This window comes from Hermetia illucens, chromosome 5 (assembly GCF_905115235.1).
Source record: "Hermetia illucens chromosome 5, iHerIll2.2.curated.20191125, whole genome shotgun sequence".
Classification (NCBI taxonomy): domain Eukaryota; kingdom Metazoa; phylum Arthropoda; class Insecta; order Diptera; family Stratiomyidae; genus Hermetia; species Hermetia illucens.
The window spans coordinates 4,599,526-4,615,096 of NC_051853.1; the positions used below are offsets into that span (position 1 = coordinate 4,599,526).

The following is a 15,571-nucleotide window of genomic DNA, read 5'->3' on the forward strand; positions in this document are numbered from 1 at the left end:
TCCTGGGACAGTGTCCGGCACTTGTGCAAAGTAGGTCGAGACATCTGGGAGAACACTTAATACCAGATGCAAAGCTGAAACTTCTGGAAGTGAGGAACATGCTAAAGTTCCTAACGGTTACAGGCCTGCTGGAGATACTATGATCAACAGGTACACTATAACCAGTAAAAGGGGCACAATAGTTCTTCAAGGACGCGGTGCGACTTTCCCTTAACAGAATAATAATAATAATAGGGTGTGACAGGAACGTTATGATACCTCTCACAATGGAAGGTGGATGCACAGAGAGATTCACTATCACCTGACTTAGTTTCTGACCTGGCATGGTGGATACCGTAGGTGTTTACATCGTTTTGGACATGGCAATTCTCCTTTCTGTCCTGAATGCTTAAACGAATACAAGGACCCGCGGTGCATACCTTTCGTGTGTCCGTGATTTGCAAATGAGAGGGTGCAGTTCGAAATTCTCTTGGCCTAGAGACGATCATACCGCAAACGCGCGAATCGCAAGAAGTATGGAATGCAGTTAGTGGCATCATAAGCTGTGTTCAGGAGAATCTTCGAAGGTTAGAGCACTTATGAAAAAACAGCAGGGAGAGAACAATTCTATCCACATGAGGGGCTTTAACTTGCCCCACGATGAAATGTTTCGGATAGTTGGCCGGGGCCGGGTGGGAGAAGGTAGTTTTAGTGGGTCTTCGAAGCTTTCTACCCCTATACACTCTCACAAAACCTTAAAGTAGCCAATCAGACAATAAACCGATTTTAAAAGGGTTTTGTTTTACACAAAAATCATACTCCCAGCTCATTAGCTAATTTTCGCTTCCCGATTTAGTTTCTGCTTCATAACACCCAGAGTTTTCCCAGCAGAATCAAGCGTAAAATAATACCAGACAAATACCTCCACCGCTTTATACAAATCCATTCATATGAGCAACCCTGGGCAGGAGTTTACCATTTCCGGAACATTCAGACATACATATGTTCCTAAAGTTTGCTCCTCAGCCTCTAGCATCCCTGGTGCTACCAAGGGATGTGTTTTCTAGTCGCTTCGATTCCGGGGACGGGAACATGCTCCTGTGCTGAAAATTATGCACATTTTGCATATGAAAAGCATATGATGCCATTTCGAGAGCGATAGGAGCCATTCGAGCATAGTAGGGGACAAGGACATATGCACGTCTGATGGCATGATTGCATCCCTGATAATAACCCGTTTCATTCGCGCCAGACTCAATGGAAGCATGAGGGAATCCGTGAATATGCTCTGATCGAAGTTCGTTCAGCACACTCCGCACCGGTCTACCTATCTCAAATCCATTGACGCAATTCCACATTAAATGCGAGACACGATTGAACTTTTCTCCATAATCTGCATCATGAAAGACCCCTGCGCTACCACGCCGCTAGTATGGTGAACTGCTCCCGAATCATTATGATTGTCTGCTGCAACGAGCGTAGACACATATTCGAATGTCATATTGGGGAGACTCCGTTTATGGAACCAGCGTATATTCAATCTGCATAGCTAGATACTTTCCGTGTTCTGTAGATAGAGTCGTAGCTTATTCAGAAGTTGCCAACTTGCTCACGTTCCTTCATCAAAGCACCTTCTTTTTCTATGTCGCATTTGCATTTCAGAAGCTCAACACAATCTCAGAATGGCAGAGGCGGTATTATAATGTGTCAATGTAAATGTCGCAAAATGAGATGATAGATAGCTCAGATGTAGCTACCTAATAATGGTATCAGGTGCTCGTGAAGTCATAGACCAAAACCATACGAGTGATTACTACCAAGTAGTTCGTACGCAGGCGGTAGTGCTTGAATATTTTGCGGTAAAATTTCCATTTGATTGGAAAGACTTCCGCTCCTTTGAAATTTGTGGTTCCGTGGTTCATAAATATCTTTATTTGACAGAAAAAACTTATGTAAATGTATCTGTACTTACCATTATAAATATCGGATGCTGTTGGTATATAATCACTAACAAATCGATTTTCTAAGTAGGTCCTTATTAAATTCGTTTTTCCCACATGTCCATCACCAACCAGGACGCATTTAATTCTGGGTCGATTTTCTTTAGAAAATTTTTTATCTGCAAACAAGAGAAATAGATACAATTGATCAACCTTAAGACAAAGGCTCAAAAAATCTGAAAAAAATCGCAAAAAACCCTCACCTTTCCTATTTCTCTTCTTTATTGATGAGGTATCCTTCACTAGAAGGCTACAATCCTTTTCGGTTCCACGGGAACTGGAACTAGTATCACTAATTGACTGAAATTTAAGAAAAGAGTTTCTGTTATAAGTCGTACATTCAACAATTAAGATTTCTGACTTGTATTAGACAATATAGCCCTAAATTCTGTCAGTAAATCGCCAAGAAAAGTCCTAGCCAGAGAAATGAACCTGTAATATAGGATCTCCCCTAACCACCACTTAAGTTTCAAACCTGACTGTCGTGGGCAGCAGATGCTTTTTTTCAGGCCCAAAGAAAGTGGACTGCCATCAACCTCAACCTCTTCCTACCCAGGAAAAATTCTCACCGTTGCTATCAACTGTCAGCTTTAAGGAGCACAGATTTGTATTGTCGCCGGACGCTGTGACACGCGAACAAAGTTTTAGGCACTCTATACGAACCAACTTTTCCTTTTTCTTCCATAAACTAAAAAAAAACCTTTTTAAAAATAGATTTTAGCAGTTCCTGTTAATGATTACGGAGAAATGCGGCACTAAGCACCTCAAACCACCAACGATGTCAAGCGTATTAAGGACGTTCTCGAGAATGACGTGGGACGGCATTTCCCATGCCATCCAATGATAATGACTTCGAAAAACAGCAACAAATGCCTGCGGAGGCCAGTGCATGCGAATCAAGATACTCAAATCGAGCTGCTGACGAAAACGATAAGCAAACTTAGGGACATAGTGAAATCCCTGCAATCTATGCTGGCGACGGTTTTTATCGCTATGAGCAGAAATAGTATCCTCCAGTGCGCGGGCCACGTCAAACAGCAACTTCGTCAGATGGCATGATTGCATCCCTGATAATAACCCCGGGAGGAGCCCGCAAGGGAGCCAAAGCAGGGACTCGAAACAAGATGTGCCTTAAGGTCGTCGACGAGGAGCAACGAGAAGACCCTTTCAACTTCGTCTGTCGGCCGAAAAGCCCAAAAAGCAACAAGTGAGTGCTAAAAGAGTAAGTTCTGCCCAAGTGCCAAGCGTCAATTCCTCCTCTGCTAGTGCCTTAAAGCCCAAAAAGGAGAAAATTCCTCCAATTACGGTATAAAATATGAATGTCCCGCAGCTACTGAAATCACTAAAAGGTAAATGCCTTAAGGCGACACTAAAAAACACGAGGGATGATAGACCATGCCAAAATTTTTTCGCTTATTAAAGAGCAAGGGCTTAGTGACACCATAAGAACCCTTCCATCTCTTAGAACTCAGTCTATAATTATCCGCGGTCTCCACAGGGAAACTAACCCTGAAGAAATTATGGCCGAATTCACTTCAAAGTACCCACTTCTGAAAGTTCGCTCAGTTGCAAATTTTGTGACCAAACAAGATTAGGCCTTCCACAGGGAGAATCCTTCGCTGCTTATAACATTTCAATCCGGTCTTTTTATAGCCAACTTTGAGCCCTACCAAGAACTAAGTGAAGTTTTCAAGGTGAAGTGCATCCTTCATCAAAAGATTGACTTAGGTCAAACCAGCGGAGCAAGTGTGTTACAACTGCCTTCAGGTCTTCAGGCATACCGCCCAAAATTGCTTCGATAATGCACAGATGCGTTAAACGCGCAAAAATCCATCCGTGTGGGGAATCTTCAAGACCCACGACGGAAATTCCGCACAGCTGCAACTACGGCCAAACTGGAAACTCTGCAAGCTATCGTGGATGTCCAGCGTATAAAGAGATGGCCAAACCCGGAGGGCAACTGTGAAATCTTCAGTCAAGCAAACAGTGACTCAACTTTTACAGAGTTTGACCAGCCCACGCATGTCATACGCGCAGGCTGCCAAGAAATCTCTTCCCAAAGCAGCGAATCAAGCAAACGCCAAGCAACCAAACAAAGGTTTCCGAGAATTGGTTAAAGCTCTCGCTTCTGCGCCCAGCAACGAGCAGCGTCAATTCTCTGCAATTGACCTTAGCTTAGGGAATTAAGTATTATCACATTCAAATCCGGGTCCCTGATCTCACACGTCGAAAATCACACCGCCCAATTGTTAATCGACACTCTGAAGGCAGACTGCATTTCGGAAACTCCCTTAAAAGCAGGCATAACGTGTCCAGATAGCTCAGTGGTTTGAGCACAAAGCTGTCATACGGAAAGTCACGGTTCAAATCTCACTGGTGGCAGTGGAATTTGTATCGTGGTCTAACGTCGGATACCAGTCGATTCAGCTGTGCATGAGCACCTGAGTCAAATCAGGGTAATAATCTCGTTGTTGCCCAAAATGATACACTACAGGCAACTGTAATCCTGTAGTGTACCGTTATGGTCTTGAACGAAGTGCTCTAACACACTTCAAGGGTCTGATCCAATATGGATTGCGCCAACGATTATTATTATCATAACGTAAATTTCACGGAATATAACATTATTTGGAATGATAACAATTTAGGCACTGCCCTTTTAGTCCGAAAAGACTACGTTTTTGAAGAGGTCGTCATCGAGAACCTGCTAAGTTCTTCCGCTGCGGAGGCAATAGTTAAAACTACTGATGCTAGACGGATTCCGATAGTCTCCGTTTACATCAAATATAATTCTAAAACTGAGGAACTAGGCCATGACTTGCAAGTCTTGGACAATCTCCAGTTAAGGTCAAAATACCTTCCCCTCGGGGGCGATTTCAATTTGCGTCACACCTCATGGGGCGACAAAGCAGTCACGACCCTTTTCCGCTCACCAGTATTGAGATGGTTTTGCAGATATATCGACAAAACCGGGTACTCAGTCTATCCTCGACTACTTCCTGCTGTCTGACGAAACCGGGAGATGCGTGAGATAAAGTTGGGTGGTGGCAAAGTCGGTACCGAGTCTTTGCGGCTGCAGAGCCTTCTGGAGAGAACACAGACCATTCTCACACGTGCGGATTTGGTATCCGGATACTTTAGCCGTCATCATGGACAAAATTCATGAGGTTCAAGCACAACCCATGGTGGGTGAGGTGTCCCGCGACAACTCAGGTTAGGGGGTTAGCTGCAGCGGATGGTGGCAACATTAATAGCCACCGTCTCTTGGCAGAGGACGTCGGTGATTTGCTTTCGGAGAGTAGGAATAGATCAAGGTCTAGATCCGCCTCCCGAAATCGGCGATCGGTTAGTAGATTGCCGGAACCTTCGGCTGGTACCGGGGCATGCTGGTACCATTGTAGGTTTGCTGAAAAGACTACAAAGTGTACCAGCTTCTGAAATTTCTCACGAAATAAATTAGACTTGCCGGGTGTTCTGGCGACTGCTGCCCGAAATGCAGGTACACGTCATAATCTACGACCCCTTGAGCCGGCACAACCACCTGGTCGATACAGCAGCTGAAATCTCAGTTCTTTCCATATCCCGGCATAACAATTTAATACCATAATCGTTGAATCTTGCGACAACAAATTCTTCGACGAACGTTATCTTGGCGCTTCATAATAGCGGACGTCAGTATCTTAGGCGTGGATTTCCTGTAGCACTATGGTTTGCCAGTGGATATTCATTATAAATTCCTCATAGACCCCACAACTTCCCCAAATTCCCCAACTTAGGTCATCAGGAAAAATCTCATCCTGCTCACCCAGCAGGCTTTCCATTGGTTTTAAAGATGTTGCCGATGCACGTATTCGCACACTTTTTCAAAAATACCGCAACATCACTACCGAGCGTAGTCTTTCTGAGTATGATATTCAGCAGCACATTAACACTCCTAGCTCCCCATTTTTCTCTAAGGTGCGTGAGTTATCACCGCAGAAGCTCGCGGTTGCACTGAAAGAATTCGAAGAACTTCTCAGGCAGGTTATTTGCACACCTTCAAATAGTTGGTTCCTAAACCCAATGGCGGACGGAGATCTTGTAGCGACTAGAGACTCCTGAATCCCATTCCAGACCGCTATCCAATACCACTCATCCACGACGTTGCGCACTCTATCGCAAACCGCCGACCTTGGACCTTGGACTTAGTCAAGGCATACCCTGTAAGACCCGAAGACATTCCGAAAACGGCAATATGCACACCTTTTAGACTCTTCGAGTTCACTAGGATGACTTTTAGACCTTTCAAAGGTTAATCCACTCTGTGCTGCAAAACCTCCACTACTGTTTCGTATACTTGGATGATGTTCTGGTCGTCGTCTTCCTCTGAGTCTGAGCATTTAGAGCCCCTCGAGTGCATTTTTCAACGTCTCCTTTAGGCGCGTCTAGTACTTAACGCTGAGAAATACAAATTCTTGCAATCGCAGGTGAGATTCCTCCGACCACCTGATTGCTCCTGAAGGCATCCAACCGGACCCAGTCAAGGTGCAAGCGATTTCGAGCTTCGAACTTTCAAAACCCGTTAAAGGATCGTCGCTTCATGCCCAATACCGCCCATCATCAATCAATTCTTAACGCTTTCTTGTCTGGGCCGAAAACCAAAGACTCCTGTCTGATGGTGTGATTTCCAGAGGCTTTCCAACCATTTGAGACCACCGAACAATAGCTGGTAGATGCCATACTTCTGGCATTCCCTCAACAAGATGCACCCCTAGCCGTATTCGTCGGGGCCTCAGACATTTCCATCGGTGCTGCTCTTCACCAAACATTTAATCCAATATTCCCTGGAAGGCAGGCCATTCACACTATTCACGGCCCATAAACCACTGACTTTCCCTTTGAACTTCTGCACTGTTTTATCAACCACTTCACTTCCGATATTCAACACGTGTCTGGAAAAGATAACGTGGTTGCTGACGCTTTGTCACGTGTCGCAGAGATCAAGATCCCCGCCACCATCCATTTTCTGGCAATCTTCGAGGCGCAGAAGGACGATTTAGTCCTTCAGAGCTTGAGGACCAACTCCAAATCCACATTCTGGGAGTTTCCTATCTTCGGCTCAGCATCCAGTATATACTGCAAGACCTCAGACAAGGGATTTTTTTTTTGGGGTAGGGTAGGTGAATGCATTTACGCACACAGTGTTGGACTCCCGATTCGGTACGTCGTCGGACTACCAACTAAACACCTCCCCATCGTCAGAGAGCTAGCCTAGAACCGTTTGTCACATTACTTCGGGCTAGTCCCCGAACTCTCCCTCCTTGTGGAGCCTTCAAATCAGGGAATTCCTTTCACCAACGGGAGGGGAGAGGAGAAAGGGAACTGTCAGTTCAAGGAACCTCCTGCCACCCGGCTCCTCCACCAGTCGAATTCTATCTTCTTAGCAACGAGAAGGGCCCGAACGTAATGGGTAACACAGTTCCACCTGTCAGCAGTCCTCAGCATCTCTTCGACAATGTTGTCTGGGGAGAGATCCCCTGTGTTTAAATAGAGCTGCTGACGAACCCCATCCCACCTTCCACAAGAAGACAAGGGATCAAGGCCATATATTCGGGCCAATTTCCGAAAAGAAGTATTTCACGCCGTTCACGATCTAGCACACCCAGGTATTCGGACAACAAATCGGGTAGTCACCGCAAAGTATTTCTAGCCGTCTATGAACAAGGACATTAATTCTTGAGCCAGACAGTGCATCGCATGTCCAAAAATACAATGCATGTAAGGAAAGAGGTAGGAGTATTCCCTCGGTCCACTAAGCGTTTCTACACATCGTTGGCGCTTTGCGAGACTTGCACGGTTTCAGGTATCGTCTCACAATCACCGATAGGTTCACGCGATGTCCTGAGGCAATACCTTTGAAAGACATTACTGCACAATCTTGTACAGAGGCTCTCTGTCCAGAATGGATTCCACGCTTTGGATTGTTGGCAATTATAATCACCAACCAAAGAATGCAGTTTGAGTCCTCCTTTTTCTCAGAGTTGGGCAACCTCCTCGGGTTTAAACCAGACAACCGTTTAACACCTGCATTCCAATGGGATGGTCGAAAGGTGGCACAGGACGCTGAAGGCCGCAGTAAGGGCCCAAGACAATCCTTCTTGGTCGCAAGTCCTGCCACTCGTTCTTCTTGGCCTCCGAACAGCCAGTCGCGAAGAGTTTGCTGCAAGTTCCGCGGAGCTGGTATAGGGGGAGAATCTGAGACTCCTCAGTGACCCTGTTCTCGACATCAGGTCGGGACTCAACGCTACCAGTATATTGCGTCTGCTGCTGCTTCGCCTAATTTTGAAACTCGAAGTTCACCTTCTGTCGCAAGAACGAAACAAAAGATTTAAACAAGATTTTCCCTAGGAAAAATAATAAATTCAAAGGAGTTTTTATCATTAACTCTATTCTCAAAACAAAACAACCGAAATATCCATCCCCAATCGTGAGCAAAGCCAATTTATTACAGAGCAGATTTTAAAAGCTATTATTTCATCCCCCAAATTTCCATCTCTCCATTGTAATTTGTAATTTTCCTTTTCAAATGCAACTCATAACTCACTAATTTTGTCTAATTAGGATTCATTTCATAATTCTATTCTTCTCCTCGCAGGACTCCTGCTAGAAACCTGAACACTCTTTATTACTTCAAGGAAGAGGATCCCCACCTCGTAACCCCAAGGGCCCGCACATAAACCCTATTTAAAAAGGACTTCGTAAATAACTCCATAGAGTTGGATCTTTAATTATCTTTCTTTCTCTCCAAATCTTATAAGGGAAACTCTCGAAACTTGAAGTAAATTTAAATCTCAAATTTCTAAGAGTATCGCATTAGAACAGGCTGAAAAGACAGTGGAGGGGGGGTGGCAAAAGCAGTATTTTCACACAAATAACGAAAAGGTAAGGTTAATTTATGGTCTCGTTTTACGGAATGAAAACCAGGGAAAACCGCACACTAAGTTTATTTTCGACATTTGCAAAGATACCGAGTGGATTGAAGGAATTTAAAGGCTTAATCTTTTCGCAAGGAAGATTCGTTTACGTTGAGTAGATTTTTTTCATTTGATATTCATTCCTTGTTAGATTTCCTTTGGAGAAATGAGGTTGGCGTTTGTGATGATACAGATAAAGGTCGAATCAATCTGCATTTTCGCTTTCGTAAGCACTTTTTTGTAAACGCGCTGTTGCTATCAGAAGAGTGAAATATGCTAATAAATTCATTAGGATAATTCAGGCTGGGTTTTGGAGGAGTTAAAATGTTAAAAGGCGCATGGAATTTAATTCCATGATCAATCCAATTTGGTGTAGCTTTAACGACATTTTTTCGCCCCTAAATGGTGGCGAAATCACATTGTCTTTAGCGGGGTTGGAAAATTTTTGAGAAGTGCGAAATGAATTTCCGATAATAGTTGGCTAATCCCAGAAAGAATTAGACACGTTTTACTTTCGCAGGCGGTGGGAAGTTTCTAACGCTTGCAACTTAGCGATCTGGTCTTGCTCCTTCTTTTGAGCAGACATGTCCTAAGTACACTACTTCCTTGCACGGGAATTCACATTTCTCAGGCTGTGATTTCAAGTTACTTTCTCTCAAAGTCTCTCAAGCGGTCTTGGTCTGATCTTTCGGGTACACTAATACTTGATGGTATCCTCTAGCTAAGTCCAGTGTGGAGAAATACCGTGAATGCCCTCACTGGTCCACTATGTCCTCAATTCGGGGAAGGGGAGAGGAATACCCGATAGTCTTTTCATTTACCGATACACGCGCAGCAACCGATACCGTTTTTTGGTTAATAGGTGCCTGATCCTGCACCAAGGGAATTTGGTAAGTGATGTCCCTTGTATAGGTTCTTTCAGGTGGAATATTTGATATGACATGACATGACATGACATTTGATACATAATTATCTAATAGAAATTTTTTCTTCTTTACTCAACTGGTCCCCCAGGTTTAACTCGTTTCTAAGGTGCTCCAACCTTGCTTTTTCTGCGTTCTGTTAGAGACCATCGGCGACAAATAGTTGACCAAGGTGAACTACACAAGGTCGTCATTGTCGCTAGTACACCTATTCTCGAGTGTGTATACCTGATATCCCTCGAACGGGTCAGTTAGTAATGCCATATTTTTTTAATTCAACCTGTACTGCACTATTAAAGAATGGGATGGTTACGTCTCGGGTTTGTCCGGGTAAACAATTTCCAATGTAAACTCCGCTACTTATCTCTTGTGCTAAACAAAGGGTGTCTTGTGCCAGGTGTACCGATACCCTGACCGACGCCTGAATGCTTGCCGGTACTCTTAACACCCATACTCGTGGGAATCGAATGACTAAAATTATAAAAATAAAGAAAACTGCAACAAAGCAAGCAGGGCCCCGTACCGTACACAAACTGGTCAACCAGGCGGAGTCAAATCTCCGAAATACTGAGAACCACGTGATTATATACGGAGAAGTTGGGATGTCAAGCAGTAGATCCAGATTGGTATACTGCGAGGACAACAACCAACAAAGACCACTGCTCAAAAAGCAGAGGCAAGCAAAAGTACATCTGAGATTAATATATTGGTCGTCAGGAAGGAGACAGGACTCAGTGACGCAGGTACTAAATGGTAACTGCCTGAAACCAGAAGCACGATAGCCATCTTTGTCGGAGTCGAAAAAGCGGGGGGTAGCGGAAATTAGTCCGTCTAGAGGGAATACTCCCCAAAAACCGTAACCTGAATCTAAGAAGGAAGCAAACCAGAGGTGAAGCCAAGAATCGTTTACCGAGCAAATACTCACTCGTGAGAAACAGGAAACTATCGAACACCTTGTCGTCAGGCAGATTTGCAAAGAATGGAATGCGGAACTTGTGTTCACCGGGATACGCTTTCGACCTGTCGACAGACTGGTGGACTACGCGACAGAAGACACTGCAGAGTGGCGTAAGACATAGTTCCTAAATTGCCAGGCGGGTAAGGAGCAAAACTAACGACATGTGCTGGGGATGATATACCAGGAGCACACATGGTGATAGTGTTTCTTCCGAAATACAGACGAAAAATCTGATGGGCCCAGAAAGACCTCCATACGCGACTATACAGAATCGTTCGAAGCAATGTGGAGGGCAAGGCGATCGAAGGAGATGACCGTTCCCTGCAGATGCCCTATAGATTTGGCAGCATACCTGTGCACGTGCACAGGGAAAAGCAGAAAAAGGACACCTCGGAGGAGACATCGGTTGAAAAACTTAACTAGGGCACCGAAGGAATCTCGGAGGAAATAGAGGCGGAAATGACTGGATCAATCAAGGAAGTAAACTTGCTGCCCAGCGAAAAGCAGAAATTGGACGACCTAGAACTAGGGTGGACAGCGACGTGCAGGAACACGTCATATCGGATGAGGACGGGGATACTCCGACAAAGGAGAAGAACTCCAAACAATAGCCAGAACTAAGACAGCCCAGATAAACCTCCACCATGCGAAAGCTGCATCTGCGGTAATTGCAGGGGAAAAATCCGAGGAAAACATTGGAATAGTGCTGATTCAGGAACGCTAGGTATAGCAGGGCCAGATTCGCGGTCTGCAAGGAGGAAGCATGTAAGTAATTTGTTTTCTTTTTGTCTTTTTCTCTGACCTGAACCGGCTGATGTTTAGGTGGACCCGTGGACACCTGCACTCAGGAAGTTGATGGAGAGCTGCCACCGGGATAGGACGTCATTGGGGATTTATGTTTAAGAGTTGAAAATTAAAAGTTGAAGGACGAGAAAGTTGCTAAGAGCACAAGGCTCCCGTACGGAAGGTCGGGGCGGGGGGGACTTGACTAAAAACTCTCCGACGAAATCACCCCGTTTTCCCGTGTGTTGTTTGATTACAATTCTCACTGTAACTAAATCTGTATGTAATTGAAAGTAGCCGCTTTACTTAATTAAAGGTTAACAATTACGGCTCGGAAGAAGCGAATGTTCGCGAAAAGTCGTAGGAATTCAGATAGTAACGGTTCTATGTGAAAATTTGACACGATATCGCTTTAATGAAACGACGTCCTTAGAGAAGTCCGCTACAGGATGAAATCCGGAGCCAAAGAAGCAGAGGTGTCTTCCTTGCAGAAAACTAAGGATGGCGGGATCCTCGCCAAACTAGGCCCGAAGACGACTACCAAAAGTATGTTCTGCAAGGCGGTAAAGGGCAGTCATAGTCTAGAGCCTTTGTGCTCTCTAGAAATCCAAGATCTTGACTGCCTCACAGAAAAAGTCGAAGTGGAGGTTTCCTTAAAGAGTGAATATCCAGAGCCAATGCCTGAATAGGTATAACCTCTGTAAATGCTCGAGGACAAAAACTCGGGACCCGATAGGAGGACAACATGCCACAGATGCGGTCAGTAGGTCACCAAGTGAAGGCCTGCAATGAAAGCGAAAATTGCGTTCTCTGCAAGGTTTGTGGCGCGTCTTTGCACACAATGTGAGTTCGGGACGGGGTTCAAACTAGAAAGAGTTATTGCGCACCTAGCATGGTATGCATCCCACAAATTAACATGGACCGGGGGGCAACCACTGACCAGCTGCTAGCGCAGTTCGCTGCGGAGGTGAAAGCTAATCTAGTGCTAATCAGCGAGCATTACTGGAACAGGGACCTATCGGGTACCGCTGCCATCTGGTTTCGGGACGGCGTGTGAGTTCGTGTCCTTTCCCAAGGCCGAGGGAATGGCTTTGAGATTCGGCGTTTAAGGATAACATTTTTTACCTGAGGCCGAATGAGACGATGCCGGACTTTCGGGCACGGAGCGGCGAATCCTGGTAGGCGATGATTTTAAAGCTAGAATTCTGGAAATAGCGGCGAGAATCAGGCACATAGTTTTAAAAACCGAATCCACAACAACGTTTCGGCACCCAGGCTGCAAAGGAAGCACCACTGATATCGCTTTTGCGTCGGAATCTCTGGTATCATCGGTGGCTTTTCGGCAAGTGATCACCAGTGCATCGCGTTCGAAGTAGTTAACGCTATGTGTCGGCGTGCAAATCGTGAACATCGGGAAATTTGTGAACAGACAGAGCTGTGCTAGAGGCAACTTCGGGGGGTGGTAGCGTTGCATCTGACACTGTTGCAAACCTGATGACACCGTGGGAGGCTTCCATGCCCTGGAGGCGCCCCAGCCTTGTCATGCCTTCTATGCACTGATAGGCAGCAGAAATTTCCGACCTACCCAGCAAATGGGGGCATCGCGGAAGCCCTGCATACTAAGTACCCACCAGATAGACCACATCGTAAGGGCATTATTCCCCAGACCTCCCGTGCGGCTTGATGTCAATAACGCGGAAAGCGTCAAGAATTGCCTCCCTGATCATGGCGTTCAACGCTTGCCTGAATAAGGGTATTTTTCTTTGTTGCTAGAAGGTAGCGGGATTCGCGCTGATCAGCAAGAGAAAAGGAGACCCGGAGCTCCCGTCTGTATACCGTATGCTGTGTACGCTTGACACGGCTGGAAAAGTGCTCGAAAAGCTTATCAAGAGTAGGCGGACAGTTGAACATGCGTAAAACAGCAGGAGAAAATCGAAACAGTCCAGGGAATCCCGACCCTGCGTCCCAAATCGATCGGCGAGTGGACTATACAGTCAAAACCAGCTGTTAAATACCTTGGTTTAATGCTCGACTTGAAGAAGAGCTTCTTCAAGCAAATCAAAGCAGCAGCGGATAGGGCTGCCGATGGAGTCTCGACCTTGAGTCGGAAAATTACGCATGTTGAGGGCCCTATATCTACTAGAAGACGTCTTCTTATTCTTATTCTGCTCTATAGCGCGGAGGTATGGGCTCATGCCCTTGACAAGGAGGTGCCTCGTAAGCACCTTGCTCAAGTGTAGAGACGTAGCGTCTGCTTATCGCACTGTCTCAGAACCGGAGGTGATGGTGATCGCAGGTGTGATCCCCGCTGCCCTCGTTATCACCCACAAGGACAAAAACTTAAGATAAGTGGTTACCCGTGGGCGGCTCATCGACAATTTAAATCCTTGGCTGAACCGCACGCATGATGAGAATGATTGCTTTCTTACTCAGCTTTTAAGTAGGTATGGAGGTTTTCAATCTTACCTGCACAAGATTGGAAAGATGCGATCTCCTAATTGTATGTTCTACAATGGAGTGGTGGACGACGCTAAACGCACCTTTTTCTCTTGTGAAAGGTGGGATGGCTTTCGTCAGCAGCTTTATGCAGACACAGGGGAACTCTCTCCAGACAATATGTCAGATGAAGTGGTGTTGCAAATTATGTTCGGGCTCTTCTTGTTGAAAAGAAGAATGAGCTCGCCCGGGAAAGCGACCAGATGTCAAGGGGTTCCCTGAATTAACAACTCCCTTCCTCCCCTCCGTTGGTGATAGGAATCTCCTGACTTGAAGACTCCCAAAGAAGAGAGGTTGAGGACTAGCCCGAAGTAATGTCAAAGGGTTCCAGGCTAGTTCTCTGATGACAGGGAGATGTTTAGTTGGTAGTCCGACGGCGTACTGTTGCGAGGGTCCAACATTTTGTGCATAAACGTATTCACCCACCCTACTCCCCCCCATCCCCCACCCCCCCCCCAGAAAAGCAGCAGGGAATGATAGAACATCAAATCCTTGAGCAGCAAATCTGTGGATTGTTTCACAACTTCTGTGAATCCAAGCGTTATGCAAGACCTCATTAAGAGCTCCCGGCATTTTTGAAGTTGGAATTGATGAAAATTCAATACGAATTTGTGAAAACAATATTTAAAATTCCCAGAGAGAAAAATACATATGATTGATTACAAAATCTAAATCCCAGCCGTGGAAATGAAAATCATACCATGGAAACGTGTACTTCACTTGAGGGTAATCCCATCAACCTGTGATGGCGGGATGATAATTGAATACCAATTTTGCCTCTCCTACAGCCATAAATTTGGTAATGTGTCTAGTCATTTTTATGTTGGGTATTTATCAACCGTCGTTACGAGTATTTGCTGTTCAATTAAATCTATCATGAATGTTGATTTCTTCGTAAAAGAATTGTTTTGTCGTATCATCCAATCAGTAATAAATATTGAGAATTTTTAATATCGTGGTTTATAGTCTCTAATTGTTGTTCCCATAGAATGTGTCAAAATAAAAGCACAAACTAGCAATTTATGGCTAATCATTAAAATGCCGCTGGTGGCTGCAGGCATTATTAAGTTTTTGTTAGGATAATTGCTCTCCGAAAATGTATTTCCTATTTACGTTTTAAGGACATGACCGTATGACATTCATATGGCTTCTTCGTTGGTGGCACGGAAAAAAAACCTTCCAGTGATGGCTGAAATAAAAGGACCTTAGAGGAAAATAAACGATAATTGACCTTTACTAAGCTCATTTTTCTCACATATTTAACTTTGTACAAAGTGAATTCCTTGGCTTCTCAAAAAGGACTGAAGATGTATCTTTCCACACGTTTTAATCGATAAATTAGCTTTTATGTAGAACACAATATTCCTCTTTAAAAAAGTCTGTTCTGAATATTTTTACACATATTGCACCTGGGTACATCACTCCATCCTAACTCCAGTATCATTTCTATGCAGATGAAGGAAGAATCCAAGACAATCC

At 44.8% G+C, this 15,571-nt stretch overlaps 1 protein-coding gene across 1 annotated transcript in view; it reads right to left on the minus strand.

Moving 5' to 3' along the window:
- LOC119657852 overlaps positions 1 to 15,571 on the minus strand; it is a 181,611-nt gene that overhangs the window by 69,790 nt on the left and 96,250 nt on the right. Inside the window, exons 3-4 of the mRNA XM_038064975.1 lie at positions 2,183 to 2,279; positions 1,952 to 2,098 (exon numbers count right to left, since the gene is read on the minus strand). Coding sequence (XP_037920903.1) covers positions 1,952 to 2,098; positions 2,183 to 2,279 — 244 coding nt within the window. The remainder of the gene's footprint in view (positions 1 to 1,951; positions 2,099 to 2,182; positions 2,280 to 15,571) is intronic.